Source organism: Sinocyclocheilus grahami, unplaced genomic scaffold, assembly GCF_001515645.1.
Source record: "Sinocyclocheilus grahami isolate Dianchi unplaced genomic scaffold, SAMN03320097.WGS_v1.1 scaffold286.1, whole genome shotgun sequence".
Classification (NCBI taxonomy): Eukaryota; Metazoa; Chordata; class Actinopteri; order Cypriniformes; family Cyprinidae; genus Sinocyclocheilus; species Sinocyclocheilus grahami.
The window spans coordinates 1,025,774-1,045,049 of record NW_015505465.1 but is presented as its reverse complement, the minus strand read 5'-3'; the positions used below and the strand labels follow the sequence as shown (position 1 = coordinate 1,045,049).

General features: G+C 38.7%; 1 protein-coding gene across 1 annotated transcript; it reads left to right on the top strand.

Annotated features, from left to right (window-relative positions):
- The first annotated feature begins 7,664 nt into the window (after window positions 1–7,664).
- LOC107600567 (BTB/POZ domain-containing protein 3-like) lies at window positions 7,665–17,601 on the top strand. Its single transcript, XM_016292498.1, has 5 exons — window positions 7,665–8,074; window positions 8,313–8,565; window positions 10,635–10,725; window positions 12,822–12,940; window positions 14,708–17,601. The coding sequence occupies exons 1-5, from the start codon at window positions 7,990–7,992 to the stop codon at window positions 15,738–15,740; spliced, it is 1,581 nt and encodes a 526-aa protein (XP_016147984.1). The 5' UTR covers window positions 7,665–7,989; the 3' UTR covers window positions 15,741–17,601.
- Window positions 17,602–19,276: the final 1,675 nt, after the last annotated feature.

Here is a 19,276-nt window from a genome sequence, read left to right as displayed (position 1 = left end):
CTCGACCAGATGGCAGAATCACCTCCCCTCCCACACACAGCTACACACACACACCCTCAGCAGAGATGCTCGCTCACACACACCTACACACAGCAGACTCGCTCATGCACCATAATTGGTCCTATCGATGTACAACCTACTGGCCCACAGCATGTAACAGTAAAAAGACACAATCTAGCCCAGACATGAGTCAAAGGTCTCTCACATTGTGTCATTGTCCCTCTCTCGAAGTTCAAAGACCAGTGCAGCTAATTAACATGACCCCACAGCATGTAACAGTAAAAAGACACAATCTAGCCCAGACATGAATCAAAGGTCTCTCACATTGTGTCATTGTCCCTCTCTCGAAGTTCAAAGACCAGTGCAGCTAATTAACATGACTATATTTAAACAGAATTATATAAGCAACAGAGCAGTTTATGAGTTTAACTACAACTTGTTGTCACTGAGTGTTGTTTAAGAAGTATGGAGATTATCATTTGAGCTGAAATTGTATTGTGTAGGAGAGAGCGCAAAGACATGAAACTAGTGTTGGAAATTGGTTGCCATGGACGACCATCAAATACACAGGTTATTGTATTTATGTAAAACTATTTAACCAATCAGAATTGAGTATTCTACAGAGCTGTACAGTACATATTCTTTTCATTAATGTCTGATTTTGAGTTTTCATTCTTTTATACAGTAATTAAGGTAAGAATGAGGGATGTTTGGTTGATTTTTGTCATTATATTGAAGTACTAGTGTGTTTAGGGAATGTGACTGTGGAGATTTGATTGGCAAATGAGGGCTTTATATTTAATGAAATTTAGGTGAGTTTGATTGAGGTGATGCCAATGATTGTACAGGTCTTTTAATTTTTTTTTTAGTTTGCAGATTGGTTTAGTCCCACTTCTCCCTGCAGAAATTATTTGAACCACTTCAATGTGACCTCAAAACACTGGAGCATGTTTGGAAATTCCAGCTATTTCTCCAATTTTGAACATATGAATTTAACCCTAGATTGACACTTGTTTGATTCTGTTGAATGACTGGGTTTGGTTTGATTTAATTTAATTAAAATTTTAGGCTAAAGGTTTGCAATTGTTTTCTGTTATATTGAGAGAACATATTTTCCATTTACGTGCTTGCTATAGATATACTGTTATTTTACTATTAATGAGAACCCTGTCATTTGAATGGTTTAGGGCTTGTTCTCATTCATTACTAGTTTCGCTTGTGCATGTTTACTTGAATGTTCAATTTGTTTAGCTAATGTCTAACATTGTTTTATGTGCTAAGGGTTGTTAGTAATAGTATTTGTTATCATTATTGTAGATTTTGTGTAGTACTATTTGTCTTCAGAGATGAACTAGCATCTGTTGCTTCAAGACCTTTTGGAGTACTGGACAGGTTTTGTCCAGATTGACTGTAGGGGGGATAGCAGCCAGCCCGCCGGTTCCAGTGCCTACCTGCCTGCCTCTCCGTGCCAACATTTATGGCTGTCTCTCAGCTCTGCTCCACTTCCTTTAAGCCAAGACTCTCAGCAGGTGTCCCCACAGAATGGAGATCTGTCTGAGTCGCTGCGGAGGTCCGGCTTGTCTCGTCTTCTCTGGCTGTTGTGAGAGACAGAGAGGTCACACATTTCCACGCACTTTCGCAGAGCTCTTTTTCTTCAGTCATGCAGAAAGAGTCACAGAAGCATTTCTTTGCTGGATGTGTGACTTATTAACATTCATAAAATCACATAGCTTGTCAGTTGTGTCGAAATTACTTTGTGAAAGATGAGAATCACATTACCACGATTACATAAAGCATTGTTTTGCCATTGTTATTTCACGCCATGTGTGGTAAAAAAAATGTGAAATGCAATGTGTTGTGCTTGCAAAGTGTTAATGAGGCTGGCAAGCCCTTAGCGAAATGTGCAACCACTACACTGCATGAAACCGTCGAGAGACTGAACAATTACACAAACAGCACAGCTTTTGAGAAGAACAGGCATCTGTATACCATTATAAGATGGATTCATTATAAGTCTCATTACAAGTATCAGCCTTAAACATTAGTGCAACGGTTTATATTCTGTTTCACTAATGGATGCCATGCAAAAAAATTGTCTTAAGTTTTTAGGCTTTGCCTCCTCTCATTTACAAAAACAGCAGCGGAAGTATAATAGTAAGGGCCGTTCACACCGAGGACAATAACTGTAACTATAAAGATTCAATAATTCTAAATCTTTGAGAATCCTGACCACGGAAGTTTTGTCCTCCTCATAACGGAAAGATGCTTTACATTTCCGGTCTCTGGTGTTTCTAGTCAAATTAATGCACAGCTTAACCCTTCTCACATTTTTATATTTGGTTATATTTACAAAGTTTCAGTTTAATTAATTCAGTCATTCTTTTTACCCCATTTTAATGGTTAACGCTAGAAGGGATACAGCTGCGGCTACTGGGCATGCACACATCAGTATAGCGTCATTTTTGTCACACTGTACAGTCATGGTCAAAAGTTTTGGCAGTGACAAATTTTGTGTTTTGCAAAGTTTGCTGCTTCAGTATTTGTAGATTATTTTTCCACATGTTTCTATGGTATACTGGAAATCAATGATAAGCATATCATAAGTTTTAAAGGCTTTTATTGGCAAAAAATATATAATGAGTCAATATTTACAGTGCTGACCCTTGTTCTTCATAACCTCTGCAATTCGCTCTGGCATGCTGGATATCAGCTCCTGGGCCAAATCCTGACTGATGGTGATCCATTCTTGCGTTATTAGTTCTCGGAGTTGATCAAAATGTATAGGCTTCTGCTTGTCCACTCGCCTTTTGAGGACTGACCACAGGTTCTCTATGGGATTGAGATCCGGGGAGTTGCCCGGCCACGTATACAAAATTTCAATGTAATCCTCTTCGAACCACTTCTTTATCACTCTTGCTTTGTGACATGGTGCTCCAACATGCTGGAAAATGCACGGATCATCACCAAATTGCTCATGAGCATCTAGTTTGTTGGATTAAATCCCACTATGTGCCCTAATAACTCTAGACCAGTAAGTGGCGGAAGTGCACCAATAGGTAGCGGAAGGTTGGTTTAAACAAAACATCACCAGAAGAAGACAACGATCGGAACTTCAGAGTCAGATCGTGTTTGAAATGTGGCTGCAAGATTAGGTAAGTTTTTGGTGATCTACTTATAAAGTATATTGTCACAGTGTGTGCTATCGTTTTTGAGGAAAAGAAAAGGCAGATTTTATTAGTTTTTACTGACGAGACTGCTGTGCTCAGTTTGAAAAGGCCTTTATATCTAAACATAATACACAGATATTAATTTGTTTGCAAATGTTTAACCTGAATATGTACTCTTAAAATGTAATTACTTATTTTTGTCATATTGTATTCTTGTCAGTCAGCCTGTTGACCATGATCCCTGAGCTGAGGACTCTAGAGCCATACCTAACGCACTGCGTTTAATGCCATGTCTACTGCAATAATTTTGGAAGGTACAATTGTATTGGATGATCCGGAAAATCCTCCCCAAGATATGCCTGCTCTTTGGACTTGGATTTATGCAATGAAATTATAGTGTCCTCCAGTACTGAAGGACACCTTTGATTTCATTCAATGGCTGAACCTAGAATGCAATCTCTGAAAAATCTTCTGATGTAGAAAGATGTCATTGTGGCGTGATGGAGCATTTTTCAGTGTAATTGTTCATGATTGACCATTATTGATTTAGAAAAAGGTAATTCTAGAAAATAGTAAATCTAGATTTACAAGGTGTCATAAAAGGAATGTTTGGTTTTTTTCTATTTATTTCCTGAGTGCAGTATGTGCAATTTTTCTTACAGTGTTAAATTGTTGATTTGATAGCATGCCTAAAAAATAATGCCTTGAAGTAACATTGTTTTAAACAAATAAATGCCCTATTGTTGTGCTAACAATCTGTTTTCTGTCTTTGTATTAACAACTAAGTTTTGAGTACAGCTTACTTGAGAAATTTAAGGCAATCTGTTTCCACACATTTGTCTAGTAATGTGAACAAAGCAGACTTGTTAAGAGAACTGTTTTGTTTGAGTTCTGTGCACTAAGCTTAACTTAAATCTCTAAGTTGGCCGAACTTGTCAAATTGAGTTAGCAACACTCAAGTTTTCTGGTAACCTCTACATGTACACAAGTTACCTATACAAAGTTACAGTAAGTTTTATTAACTCAAAAATGATCAACTAATTTGCTTGAGAAATTTGAGGCAATCAGTTTCCACAGGTTTTCCAAGTAAGTTAAACTAATGACTTTTTACAGTGTGGATCGTTGGAAGAAGTCACTCTTGCAAGACATTTTTATACCATTCTTTATTCATGGCAGTGATTCTGGGCAGAATTATAAGATAGCCCACTCCCTTGGTTGAAAATCAACCCCACACATGGATGGTCTCAGGATGCTTCACTGTTGGCACGTCACAGGACTCATGGTAGAGTTCACCTTTTCTTCTCCGAACAATCAATTTTCCAGATGTCCCAAACAGTCGGAAGGGAGCTTCATCAGAGAAAATAACTTTGCACCAGTCTTCTGCTGTCCAATCCTTGTACTTCCTGCAGAATTTCAGTCTGTCCTTGATGTTTTTCTTGGAGAGAAGTGGCTTCTTTGCTGCCCTTCTTGAGACCAGGCCATTGTCCAAAAGTCTTGGCCTCACTATGCGTGCAGATGCTCTCACACCAACCTGCTGCCATTCCTGAGCAAGCTCTGCACTGCTGCTGACACGATTCTGTAGCTGACTCCTCAGGAGGAGACGGTCCTGGTGCTTGCTGGACACTCAGGGATGTCCTGAAGACTTCTTCACTGCAGTCAAACCTCTCTCCTTGAAGTTCTTGATGATCCGGTAAATGGTTCTTTCAGGTGCAATATTCTTTGTAGCAATTTCTTTGCATGTGAGGCCATTTTGATGCAAAGCAATAATGGCTGCACATGTTTTTTTGGCGGTAACCATTGCTAACAAGAACACAATGATTGGAAGCGCTTCTTCCCTCATTTTATTCTATGGAGACCGAAACATGAGAGCATCCAAACGAAAGTTAGAATCTGTGGCAGTGCTCATCAGTTACTCAAGAAAAAGCTGGATTGGAAGGTCACGCCCCAGGTATAACGATAACGTCACAGAGGAATGATATAGTTAAAATTTTCTATTTGATTTATTTTCTATATGAAGGATAAAAAACATTGACAAATCAGAACCCACTTGATTTTAACGAACATGCTAAACAGAACATTATCATGAATGTTATATAGTTATATAACACACCTTCCAGGTGTGAGCGGCTATTAAAATCAGTATTATTAAAGGAAACATTCATACAGAACTCACACTCGTAAATATTCAGGACTCACAACCGCATTTTCGGTGAACCTCCACTGTGTGAACGGAACTGTACTGGACAACTGTGTCACGTCACTGCCAAAGCCACTAGAAGGCAAGCCTGCAACCTTTAGCCAAAAAAGCGTAACGGTTAATGCTACCACTTCCGGTTTGACAGTACGTGGGAAAAGATACCAGAGGCCTTTTTTTTATCGACAGCCTGTCGGGCTAATCTTCAACATGTTTTACACTAAAGAATACTTTTGGCTTGAACTATTTTTAGAGTTTACACTGAAAAAAATGCTGTTATATAAAAGAAGTCACTGACATTTTGTGACAAGTGAGATTCAGATTATGGCACTTCTCATTCAGTCCTATGGTATCCGTAAACAGTGATTGAGTGTCACACAACTTTGACTGAAATTCAATGACATCAAGGTTGTAATGTGACGTGGTTATTACGGCACACGTGATCCAAGTTTACCGTTATGCTTTCTCCAACAGTAAGTAATACAGACCCTCTCATCTCCCAATAGTAAGACAATCTCTGTCACAGCATCAGTTCCGGTAATTTACAGAGACATAGATATGAGCTGCATGTCATTTAAAGAGTTAAATATAGATGCATGTTATATGAGGTGTTATTCACTGCTAGCGCTAAACTATAAACGGGGATTGATAGCAGTTACTTGTTCATACAGTAACAACTTAAATCAGTTTTCATTAAGAAAATATGCTTCTTTTTTGCTTCTGGGGAATAAAGTTGACATCAGTTGGCAGGTTTTACTGTAGCTCGTCAAGTTGGTCCCAAGCTCAGTCATTCAGTTGGTCAGACACTGGGAGACAAGCTGACCAGCCTTCTAAACCATTTGAGCACCATCTTGGCCAGGGTAGGAGCTTCTAGACCAGCTTAAATCTGATTTAAGCTTTTTTTCAGCAGGGGCAAAGCTCAGATCCAGATCAGACATATCATGAAAAGAAAATCTCATTTTGCCAGTTTCTCTTAAATCTCACCTTCTCTCTGGCTGTCCCCGACCATCCTGTGAACACCGTTTCCGGGGCAACATCCCTGGTGGCCAGCAGATGCAGAGAACAATGATTGTCCAAAGCAGAGGGACCTCTTCGGAATCTGGAATGTCAAGACAGGTGCCAGATGTCCTATTTAACAATTTTTTCCAATCAATTAATGCATTTTCAGATAGATAGATAGGAAAAGTTTAAATCAGTGTTATAAGGTTGTCCTGCATTATACAAATTCAGACCCTGCTGCAAGCAATCTCATCAGATTTATGTGCTTTTACAGAAATGTGTTTCTCGGCTGAGGAACAAAAGGCTTAGCAATGTAATTCAGTGAGAGCAGGAAAGATGTCTGGAGCCGAGCTCTGTGCTACATGCATTAAACATGACATGTACACTCTTAAAAATAAAGGTGCTTCACGATGCCATAGAAGAACGTTTTTGTCTAAATGGTTCCATAAAGAACCTTTAACATCTGAAGAACCTTTCTGTTTCACAAAAGGTTCTTTGGGGCGAAAGAAGGATCTTCAGATTATAAAAAGGTAAGAAAGAGATGGTTCTTTAAAGAACCTTTGAGTGAATGGTTCTTTGTGGAACCAAAAATGGTTCTTCTATGGCATCGCTGTGAAGAACCTTTTGAAGCACCTTTATTTTTAAGAGTGTAGGGCTATGTGTATGGTAGTAGCCGGGACTTAAAACAAAAATGCTCTTCACATGTGAAGACAGACTGTATTCTGTGCTGAGCCGCACATCACTGAGGAGATTTAAACTTTCATTTAATCTGTAACAGGAAGAATAGGGCTGCTAAACACTGCTTTATGGTAAGAAACACCAATGTATGTGGGTGAATACAAAACAGAGCATACGATTATAATATATATTTCAAATTAAATTAATTATTTTTTTAATAATTATATTATAATCTAAATGGTTGATTTTTCTATTACAACTATAACTAAATAAATCACTCTGAACCATATTAAATAATTTGAGCCATACTCTTTTAAAAGGGTGACATTTAACGAGATTAACTAAATAGTTAAAATAATGCATTCTGCTCTCACATGATTTCCCATTTCCTTCAAATTCTTTATATTTCATTACGTTATAAATATTAATCAACAATAGGCTGCTTAGAGAGACACTGAAGATCAGAATGCATCATTCTAAGGGGAAAGGGGCTGGCACTTTAATCAGAGAGGTCTTAGCATATTCTAGTAGGTGCTGCGCATGGTGGCTGCAGCCAATCACGGCTCTCGAGAGTGCTTATTGGTTGGGCTGTGGGGGATGTCTGGCTTCCTTCGGTAGGGGGTTACTCTCTCCTCTTCATCCGTCCATTCAGCCCCCACAGTCAGCAAAACACTCGTCAGAACGCAGGTCCACGGCAAATGAATCCTGCAGAGCTCTGTGTATGTGTGTTGATGTGTGTGTGTGTGTGTGTGTGTGTGTGTCAGTGTCAGGAGGAGAGAGAGAGAGCTACAGCGTGGACTAGCTGCTTCTGAACCACTGCAGGAGCATTAAATCTGGGACTGTCACAGGTCTGAAGGAGAGAGAGAAGACATTCAAAGAAGGACATTTATCTAGAAGCACAGTTATGGAGACTCATCTCTGCTGTCCACCAGCGGATCCAACTAGAAGCAAATGACAGAAAAGTCAGCCGCCGTATTGACTTTAATCTTCTGGTGGAAGAAGGAGATTATATTCCCTGACAGTTTGCTCTCAGAAGGTGAAGATTAGGAGTGGATTTTTCGTTCTTTCTTTCCTTTTTCTTCTGTGTTTCAGTTAATTACTCTGCTTTTGGGGGCTCCTCACCCTCTCCACAAGTCGTCACCTCTCTCAGATCCTTCCTTTCCTTCCCAACATCTTCTCTGCATGCTTTTCCACTGCTCTGCAGGTGAATACACTCATGGTGGATGCCAAGGGAAGGAACATGAAATGTCTGACGTTCTTGTTGATGCTTCCAGAGTCAGTTAAGAGCAAGTCCAGTAAAAGCTCCAAAAAGGGGAGTCCCAGCAGCTCGTCCAAGCTGCCCCCTGTGTGCTATGAGATCATCACCTTGAAAACCAAGAAGAAGAAGAAGATGGCAGCAGAGATCTTCCCCACTAAGAAGCCAACATCGGCCACCATGGTGCAGCAGTACCAGCAGCAGAACTTGAACAACAACAACACCATTCAATGCTGCAACTGGCAGGGTCTGTACTCCACGATCAGGGAGAGGTAGGTCAACTTCAGATGTGTTCAGAAAGAGAGATGAGAGTGGTATGAAGTGGTATAGAAGTCTATGCAGAGAAAATCTGCAGACAAACAGAACATTTATGCTGTGATAGCTGATGCAGTGGAGTCCAAAAGTCTAAGAGCACATTTAAACCTGAAAATGAGAAATTTTAAGTTTTTTAAAATTGAATTTCAAGAAATATTCAGCTATTTCTAATCAAATTAGCACATTTGTGACAATGATCATGCTAACTTTCAATTCATGCTGGATACATTTTGGAGCTCATGCTGCTGTGTTAATAAAATAATTTATTATCAATAATAAATGTATTAATTGTTTTGAAAATACTTTATTAATCATTTAAACTATTCATTAAACTGGAGCTTTTTCACTAGTGGATAAAGACTTTTGAAATTCACTAAATATTTGAAAGAAAATGTAAATACATGTTTTTCTTCTCAAGATTTAGCAGGTTCAGGTTTGGGCACTGGATGTCATTGCTGAGTGTTATTTAACATCTCTAAGAGTGTTTGAGGATGTTCTGAAAAGTTAAATTGTTCATTTGTGTAGTTGTCGTCTCTATTCCGCCCTGTATACATTGTCCCAAAGGAGGCAAAAGAAAGGAAGTTTTGTTTTATATGCATGGCTTTGCTCTCTGTCAAAGGTTAATATTTACTTTGTCGTCATGGGAAAGCCCCATGCCGGCCAAAACAAATGTGCGCTCTTGGAACTGGCTTTGTAGTCACTCTGGAACAGTGTTCCTTCTTTACCTACTGGCCTGGACCCCAATAATACATGAGGAAGATGCCATTGTGGACTCACATTGACAGGGGCCAGGGATTTTCCTGAGAAAGACATGTATAACCATTTTGTACGTGAAGTAGGGATGCATGATATTGGATTTTTGCCGATATCTGATATGCCGATAATTTTCAACTCATTTTGCCTGATAGCCGATGCCGATAGCGATATATAATAATTTTTAATTTTGGTTAGTTTTTAACAAGAACTTATTTGTTAGAATTAAATAACAAATAATAAAGTTATTTTATAATGACAGTACATTGAAGATTTGAAAATAACTATAAATAATCTATATATTAATCACTGCATTTTTTAAACAGAAATATGCAGTGGTAACCTTGACATTTTATTTTATGATTTAACATTTGTAAATGGTCTAAAGCAAAAGAGTTGTAAAAAGTCTGAAAATATTTTAGAGCTCATAATTTGTTTTAAAAATATAACATATTACATATTAATGAATAAATCAGTATATATAAAATTATTTAATTTAAGTGTCATGTTTGTGATTTTTTTTTTGGTTCATGTAAGCTATAACTTCTGGCCTTTAAATCAAAACATACTAATGATTTTATGGCATCAATTACTGCTTTATCTAATCAGAAACAGTCTAAATATTATTTGTGTATTTTGCTTTAATTTTATTAGAAGTAGGCCAACAGCGCCCCCTACATAATTAAAACTCCTTACTGAGCTGCCGCTGCACGTGCTATTACTGTTTACTCTATCATACACCGACCGAACATATCATTCTGTACGTGCGTTTTCAGTTTAAATGCAGCTATCCAAAACAGTGAATCCAATTACCATTCAGGCAACACTTTGCTTCAAGAATGAACCACAATGCTGACGTGATCTAATCGCATTCTTGAAATTATCTAATTGCTAGCACACCCTGAGCACATGTGAGTTAATGTATTCCTCTTATCGGCAAGACATATATGCATCATTTTTCATATCTGGCCGATGACGATATTTACATTTAAAGCCATTATCGGCCGATTCCGATATTGGTCCGACAATATCGTGCATCCGTAACGTGAAGTACTGCTAAAGTACAGAATTCTGTTGAATTTGTTTAGAAAATTATCCAGGTATAGATTTTCTGTTTCCAAATAGAATAAGAGTTGATAATTTCTCTTTATTTCAAGTTATATGATAATTTCTTGTCTACAGAAACAGAGGATTCACCTCTTCTATACAATCAAGTAGAAATGTTTCTCAGTTTTTTTTTGTCAAAAATAATTTTCCTCAATCTTCTCTACAGAAATGCTGTGATGTTCAATAATGAACTGATGGCTGACATTCACTTTGTTGTCGGTCAGTCCGGAGGAACTGAGTTGCTCCCGGGACACAAGGTAGGACCTCTTGATCTGCACTATGCAGCAGTACCAGAGAACAGCTTTAGGATTTACATAAGCGATGTGCTTCACTGCGGTTGCTAATGACAGCTAAAGTCTTTCTCTTGTTTTCAGTCTAGCCGGCCATGTGCCTTTCTGAGACACTTCTCAATTATTGATGAAAATCAGGCAGAAGGCAGTGGGGAGATGTCTGTCTTTTGACAGAGTCTTTTACTTATTTTCGTGCTTGGTTTGTGCTGTATTAAATAATCAGAGATTGTGGTCAAAGTTCTTCAACTGTACAAAAGCATTTATGAATATGTGAATAAAGTTCTGATGTTTGTACACTCAGTGGATGTATCTCCCAAAGGGGTTTCTCAATAAACTACTTAATTGGTAAAATGAAACATCATCAGACTTTGACCACATAAAACACATTAGAATTTTTGAAACACGTCTTTTTTTTCCAAATCTAAATATTGTAATATTGGTTACATATTTAGTCATCTATCTGGTTTTCAAATTGAGGCAACAAAGGGTTCTAGGGTTTCAATGGAAAATTTCAGAGAAAAATTTAATATTCTCCACATAATAATTTTGCAAACCCCTGATCTAACTGATCTCCACTAAGTAAAAACCATTAGAGGTCTTCCACTGTGACCTCTTCGAAACTAGCAGCTTTCCAGTAGCTTTTAATCTAAAATTTTCATGGGGACTGGCATTATTGCATATGACATTATTATTTTTTTAACCTCAGGCCAATTTTATCTGCACGCATTTAAACCAGTTCTTGTTTCACTCTCAGACTTTATTTAAAAAGACAGGGCTAATCTGGTGCCTACAATTCAGGCATGACTAATCTTTTATCCATTTAAGGGGGCAGAATTGAAAGCTGTGTTCGGCTGATATGTGATGCTTTATAAAGCACACTTAGGCAAGGGCATTGTATTGCTTTGCTGCATGGCCACAGCCAATATTGCAATGGGCCATGAAGAGTTATTACATAGCACCTTTTTTATGATGTTCATTTGGCTGGCGTTCAGATATGCATTATCATTTGTATTTGAGAAGGTTTTGTTTGCTTCTAGGAAAGGCTTCCCTGCATAGGAGAGCTTTGTAAAATTACTCTCGCCATTTATTTGATGTTCCTCTTAGTTACAATATATTTGTTATGGGCGTTTCACATCAGGGATCCTGAAGGAGAAGAACGCACCTTTACTTAAAAGGCCAAAATTAAGTTTGCCAAATGGAAAAGATGCATGTGTGTGAGTAATGCTAAAATGAATTCGTAAATATTCACTTCTGCTCCTGTTATATAATGCATCTGCAATGCTGTGTTGGCCTCAGATTTCATCATTAGCTACATGCGCCCATTAGCATCAGCGAGATAACTTTTAGCTCCAGCAGCCACGTTCACACCATTGTGAAACACTCTTTGCTTCGGAGGGAAAAGCAAATGCCATTCACATGAATGGCACTCACATGTCTTGTAAACCCAAGGGGAAATTACAGTCGTAATTAAGCATTGGTCTTTGTGGGTGAAATTTTGTGTGTTCTTCACGCTCAAATGACTCCAGGGGAATGGGATCAAGCTGAAATTTAAAACAGCCAAGCTTTACCTTTACAATGCAATTGACTCGGAAGAAAGAAAACCTGAAGGGCAACTTCTGATGAATTAAAGATCGCTAGCTGTGCCTTTCTGATTCAGGTTTATAAGAAACAATGTGTCATTGTATGGGTTGTATGTAATTTAGAGGTGATTACATGAAACCATCACCTGCCACCTGGAAAGTTCTTTTGATGTGTGCGAGGGGAATAATCAGTTTTTTGTTTTGTTTTTTTAAAGCGAGGAGAGACATAAAACCACTTTAGTGTCAGGTCATAAAAAATAGGTCAGACTTAACAATAGCTGAACGCTTTGAAACCTTTTCCATCTACTCCACATGAGTCCTTCAATATACAGCTGATTGTATAGGTTTGCACTGATTTTTGTTTGAAACTTAGTGCTGATGTGTAAATTATTTAAAATGAAGTGATGGATACTGTCGATCCTTTTGACAATTGATAACACAAGTCATGTAAAATTAATTTATACTTCTTATTTTTCTCATTAGTATGTCCTTGCTGTGGGTAGCTCAGTTTTCCATGCCATGTTTTATGGAGAGTTGGCAGAAGACAAGGATGAGATCCGTATCCCTGATGTAGAACCTCCAGCCTTTCTGGCTATGCTAAAGTAAGTCTCCATATGTAATTGTACCTTGTCTGTCAGGTCTGTGCTGGCTGACCCTTTTCTCATCTGCCTGGTTAAACCATTATTATCTTTCAGTACAGATTTAGTTATTATTGTTTTCAATTAAGCACAGGAGTGAAGAAAATTGTTCTCTCTGATCTAAGTACCCCTCTTTGGACTTCTTCCAGAGGGTTAATCGACTTCACCGACATGTAATGTCTTTACAGCCAACCGTTCAAGACCATTAAAAGCGATATGGCCTTTGGAAGAAGTATTTTCTAATTGAAATCGACTGTGCAATTAGCTTCATTTAAATACACTGAAGATATCAAATAGTTTCATTTGGCTTATTAAATGTCATTTTGAATGGAGTACTCAATTCAGATAATTTAAGTTAAAAAAAAACTCCCCAGCATGACTTTATGGGGCAAATTCACTAAAATCTTGCACCACTTATAGAACAAAAACCTGCTTCTTATTTCTTAATCACACACAATTCAGTTTAATCAGGTACCAAATGTACAGCATGTTTGGTTGTTAACTGATTTGCATCATTTATTTTAGTCAATCAGATGCTAAACCTGCACAAAGCACGTGTCAATAAATGGTATCATTGGGCACAATTCATTCTTAGTTAACTTGCCCTTATCTCTGCTGGAAAAAAAGCAAGTTGATTTAAGTTGGTCTTCTAGCTTGGTCAAATTGGCTATCTGCTGTCCTAGCTGGTCTTGAAAAAAGAGGTTTAGGTTAGGTTTAATGTAGGTAGTACATTAAATTCAAACATGAAAGAGCACTGACCTTTTTGTGCCAGTCATTGTACATTTCGTTTCTGAACTGCCGGCGTGAACTACAACAACCATCATAGTAAAATGTTGCCAGATTTCACATTTATCTATTTCAGATAAAGCCAAACATGCTTTTAAAGCCACTCACTGGAGTCAAAAAGTGTCCCAAAGTGAGTTGGTGATGTCTCCAGAATTGCTGTGGCTCATTCCCAAAGTCTTTTATATGTATCAGGGGGAACTCTGAACACTAATGGCACTAGATGCTTAAATGTTGAATAGAACTCTAGCTTAAACAAGAAGAAAATAAATAATGAAGTGAGCTTAGCTTGTCCGCCTCTCAGAGGGCTTAGGACCATGACAGAATATCTGATAGATCTTAACTCATGCTTTACCCATCTCTCTTGAGAGTCCTTCTGTGTTCTCCACTCTCTCTCCTCTTGCGCTGGCTCATCTCTCACTCCTTCCATCTCGAGAGAGATTTTTGTTCTCTCTCCCTCTGAGTCTTTCATCCCTCCTCCCCCACTCTCCTAAAGAAGTGTAAATTTATACATGTTTGTGTTTACAGAACACATCTATTGAACATTGTGTCCATTATGATGCTTCTACTGTATATATGTTATGATTTCTAGTCCAGGATGCGTTACAGGACATAGTATTAGATTTGCAGTAGATCTGCGCAGTGCATCATAGTATGATCAATTCAGCCTGTTCTGAAGGACACAATCAAAGCCAAGTTCATTCCTATTCCACAAAGTTATGGCTACTGTCAGAATAGTGCTTTTTGTTATAAGAGGTGTTGCAAAAGGTAGTATTTCCATTGACCAAAACACATTGTGTTTCATGCTGGTAGCACATCATAAAATAGTAGCTTCTAGCTGGGCCAGTAATAGCAGGCTACAATGCAACCTAAAGGACTACATCCATTTTGAATGACTATTGCTGATGATGTACGACACCGCTAACCTTGTTTTTTTCTGTTGCTCAGGTACATTTACTGTGATGAAATTGACTTGAGTGCCGACACAGTACTGGCAACATTATACGCAGCCAAAAAGTACATAGTCCCGCACCTGGCTCGGGCTTGTGTCAACTTCTTGGAAACAAGTTTGAGTGCAAAGAATGCGTGTATTCTTCTATCTCAGAGCTGTCTGTTTGAAGAGCCAGACCTAACACAACGCTGCTGGGAAGTCATTGACGCTCAGGCTGAGCTGGCACTTAAATCCGAGGGCTTTTGTGACATTGACGCTCAGACCTTGGAGAGCATTCTCAGACGGGAGACTCTGAACGCTAAGGAGATTGTAGTGTTTGAAGCGGCACTAAGCTGGGCGGAGGCCGAATGCCAGCGGAGGGAGATGAACACAACTATCGACAACAAACGCAAGGTATTGGGCCAAGCCGTCTACCTGATCCGTATACCAACCATGGGTCTTGATGATTTCGCAAATGGTGCAGCGCAATCAGGAGTGTTAACGCTAAACGAGACCAATGACATTTTCTTATGGTACACAGCGGCTAAGAAACCCGAGCTGCAGTTTGCCTGCCAACCTCGTAAGGGATTGACGCCACAGAAGTGCCATCGCTTTCAGTCATGCGCCTACCGCAGCAATCAGTGGCGTTATCGCGGACGCTGTGACAGCATTCAGTTTGCTGTAGATAAGCGAGTGTTTATCGCGGGTTTCGGGCTTTACGGTTCAAGCTGTGGATCTGCTGAGTACACTGCCAAGATCGAGCTCAAACGGCAAGGAGTCGTTCTGGGAACCAATCTTAGCAAGTACTTTTCAGATGGATCCAGCAACACCTTCCCAGTTTGGTTCGAGTATCCGGTTCAGATCGAGCCTGACACTTTCTATACAGCCAGCGTGGTTCTGGACGGAAATGAACTGAGTTATTTCGGACAAGAGGGTATGACGGAAGTTCAGTGTGGGAAGGTGACCTTCCAGTTTCAGTGCTCTTCGGACAGTACCAATGGGACAGGAGTGCAAGGCGGCCAAATTCCAGAGCTCATTTTCTATGCCTAAGTTTCTCTTGGGAAAACAAAAAACTGCCCACCTTACCCGTGTGAAATAGCTTTGTTACGTACAATATACTGTATGTTTTTTTATTACATGGCAGAATTCAACTTCTCCACTGCTGCCAGCTTGAGCAAACCGAGACATAACAGGCATTACATGGGCCTTGTTTTGAGCTCTTAGTTTTTCGGCGGCTGTCAAAGCGTGAACAGTTACACTGTATTTCCTCCTTGTCTTAAAGGTGAATTAAATATTTTATTTTGTGTTCTGCATTAAGCTGCACCTGTTTACAAAGGAAAATCTCATTTCAATGGGATGTAAGTTGTTGTCTAAGCACCTAGTTTGGTGCCACAGCCTGGCTGTTGCTCTTTATCTTCATTGATTTAAAAGAGTTTTGATTCATTTAATTTGAGAGGGGACATTGTGCATTGTACAGTATATATTTAAATGTATGAACTAAATTATAATTATATAAATATTATCACAATGGCTATATCTACTGTTTACAATGACTATACGCCATGTTAGTGAACGCTTGCACATGTATATTGTAGCAATAGTGAACAAAATATCCAAACTCATGATAACAGACTAACTTCAGTATTCTTCCCACATCACGATTCAAGGCAATCAAGATACCTAACACCAAAGTTACTGTCACCATAGCTAATTTTTTATTAAATGTCATTGTCAAGCACAGATTATCTTAGACACAGATTGTTTAGAATAATCACATAATTTAGATTTAGAAACATACATCCATTTTTTGCATCAATCATAATGAGAAATATAAACGATATGTTTTTAGCATAAGCATATGTAGCGTTTGCACTGGAATAAACAGTTTTCATCCAGAGTATTTGACCCTGCAGTAACCTTAGTCAAGACAGTTGTCATATTTAATGTTTTGTAAATGAAAACAATGCTGTGAGGGACAAATGTATGGGTTATACGGTTTTTAAATAAATGACAAAAAAATGGTTTAGTTAGACATGACATTGCTGTACATCAATACTTAACAGTTTTCATTTTTGGAAGATTAATATGACCCGACTGAGGTCAGTGGAATCAAATGTACAGTGCTTCATGTTGTATTATATTCAGCAGAATGAACATCCTAAATATTTCTTACAATAAAATGTCTCTGTTCTTTAATGGATTCTGTGAAACATGACTTAACAGTTCATCACCAATATGTTTTAAGTCTCTTTCATGTTAGTTTAATAAAGCGCACTAAGAAACTAACTGAACAAATACACACTACTGTTAATTCAGCTGAAATAACAGGTTACATATTCACAGGCACCACCATCACACAATGTGACGTTTTGGGATATTGTGTCATCATTTCCACCTCTACAAGTGTTGTGCTCATGCCTAATTAGCAGCATAATTAGCCGTCACCCAACAAACCCGTCTTCACGCTACTAAATGGGATGTTGTCAACTAACATTATTTCATGTATTTGTAAAGACAAGATAGTTCAAGCAATTTATTTCGATTGCAATGGGCTGTAATTACCAGCATTGATGTTTTCCCCCTCTTATTTTCATTAAGGTGTCAAAAGCAGCAAGGAAGCAGAATGCTAATTCTATTCCCTGCTGAACTTTAAGTGATAGACATAATAGCGATGAGCAGAAAACAAATAATTGCTCTTTAAACTGATCAAGAAGTGTCAGTGAAATGTGACTGGTCATAATCTAATATTACAGCTTTCATTTTTTTCTCCTAATTTTATACAGTGAGTATGACAGCAGAATATTTGGTCTGTGAATCAAGTCAGCACTGTATTGAAGTCGAAAAACTTGGGTTATACGGATTACCAACAAGGCGCACTTTAAAGGGGTCATATGATGTTGCTAAAAAGAACATTATTTTGTGTATTTGGTTTAATGAAATGTGTTCATGCAGTTTAAGGTTTAAAAAAAAACATTATTTTCAACATACTGTACATTATTGTTTCTCCTCTATGCCCCGCCTTTCTGAAACGCGTCGATTTTTACAAAGCTCATCAATCTGAAAAGCGAGGTGCGCTCTAATTGGCCAGCTATCCAGTGCGTTGGGATTGGCCAAATACCTCAAGCGTGTGATGGAAATGTTATGCCCCTTACCATATTGTGATGCCTTGTCCCGACTGGAGTGACGAGACAAAAACATTAAAACCCATTATAAACGAGGCATTTGTTGCATCCAGTGGGGACATAATTACGGATTATAATGACTTGTACTGTCTTTTTACGTGTTGCATTGCATCGCGCCGTGTAAATATAAAACCATGTCTGCATTTGTGATCGGAGAAATTTCAAACTACAAACGCTACTCTACACTGCTCAAAACTCGCGTTTGAATCGTCAGTGGCAAATTCTTTAAATATAAAAACGTACTTACAGTCTGTGAGTCAGAACAGCCTGCACTGTAGTCTACTCTACCAGGATCAGGAAACAGTCCTCCATAAAATGTGCTGCACACATCTGAATATTTGGGTTGAACTGTTCTGGAACAGTGTTGTAAATACAACTTAACCACTGATTTCTTGTTGTGTCCTCTTTTGGAAGGCCAAACAAAGTAGATTCGCTTTCACAACGAAACAGCGTCACACGGCGGGCTAGAGTAAGCGGAGGCTGGAGGCCTAGAGTGAGCAGAGGCCGGCTGCTAGAGTGAGCAGCAGCTGGCATCCTAGAGTGAGCGGAGGCCGGCTTGAGTGAGCGGCGGAGGGCGGCTTGCGGCAACCAGATGTGGCGACCCCGGGCTGGACTCTGCTTCATCCACGGTGAAAACCGATCTGGCGATCCACAGCATGAAGTTGATTTATTTCCTCAGCGACCAGCACGGATCAGCTCCAGGCATGATGAAGCGGATATCGTCCTCTTTTGGAAGGCCAAACAAAGTAGTTTCGCTTTCACAACGAAACACACAGCGCCTTCCCTACATGGCAGTGGCGGCAACAACAATACTACAGCGAGAATAAAAGTCACTCCTTCTTTCTTTGCGTGAACATTTGGGGCGGCGTTATGCAAATCTTCCCATAGTGTGACGTAGACATGTGGGGGCGTGTCAGAGCGAGCTGTTTTAGGTAGGCGTGGTTGACTCTTAACTTTTATAAAGAATATCTCTTTGGATTTGAGACTTTAGTCTTTGCAACTTTACAGATCTTCTTTATGCACCAAGAGCTTGTAACACTCCAAAGAGAAAGGAAAAATTTAAATTGCATCATATGACCCCTTTAAAATGAGCAATTTTTATACGTTCAAATCAACTAAAATGTGTTCTTTTATGGACCTTTGTGTGTTGATTTTGTTGACATGTCTTTTTTTCATCACATGAGCTACTTTAATCTTTGTGCACTACTTAGAAGAGGTCATTGATGGAGCTTGCTGTGTATTTATAATGAATACTTATGTGAATGTGTATAAAGCATATGTTTGTGTGTTACAGTACAGAGAGACTTATGAATGTGTATGATAGTCGAACATGCAAATAAACTGAACAAGCAGTTATATTATGTCATCAAGAGTGACTTCTACTTATTGTTTATAGCAAATTAC

Excerpts from the sequence above, each read along its gene's own strand:
- LOC107600567 (XM_016292498.1), top strand. The coding sequence starts at position 7,990 with ATGACAGAAAAGTCAGCCGCCGTATTGACTTTAATCTTCTGGTGGAAG. Across the intron at positions 8,075-8,312 it reads TGACAGTTTGCTCTCAGAAG|AGTCAGTTAAGAGCAAGTCC; the intron begins GTGAAGATTAGG and ends TGATGCTTCCAG. Across the intron at positions 8,566-10,634 it reads TACTCCACGATCAGGGAGAG|AAATGCTGTGATGTTCAATA; the intron begins GTAGGTCAACTT and ends TCTTCTCTACAG.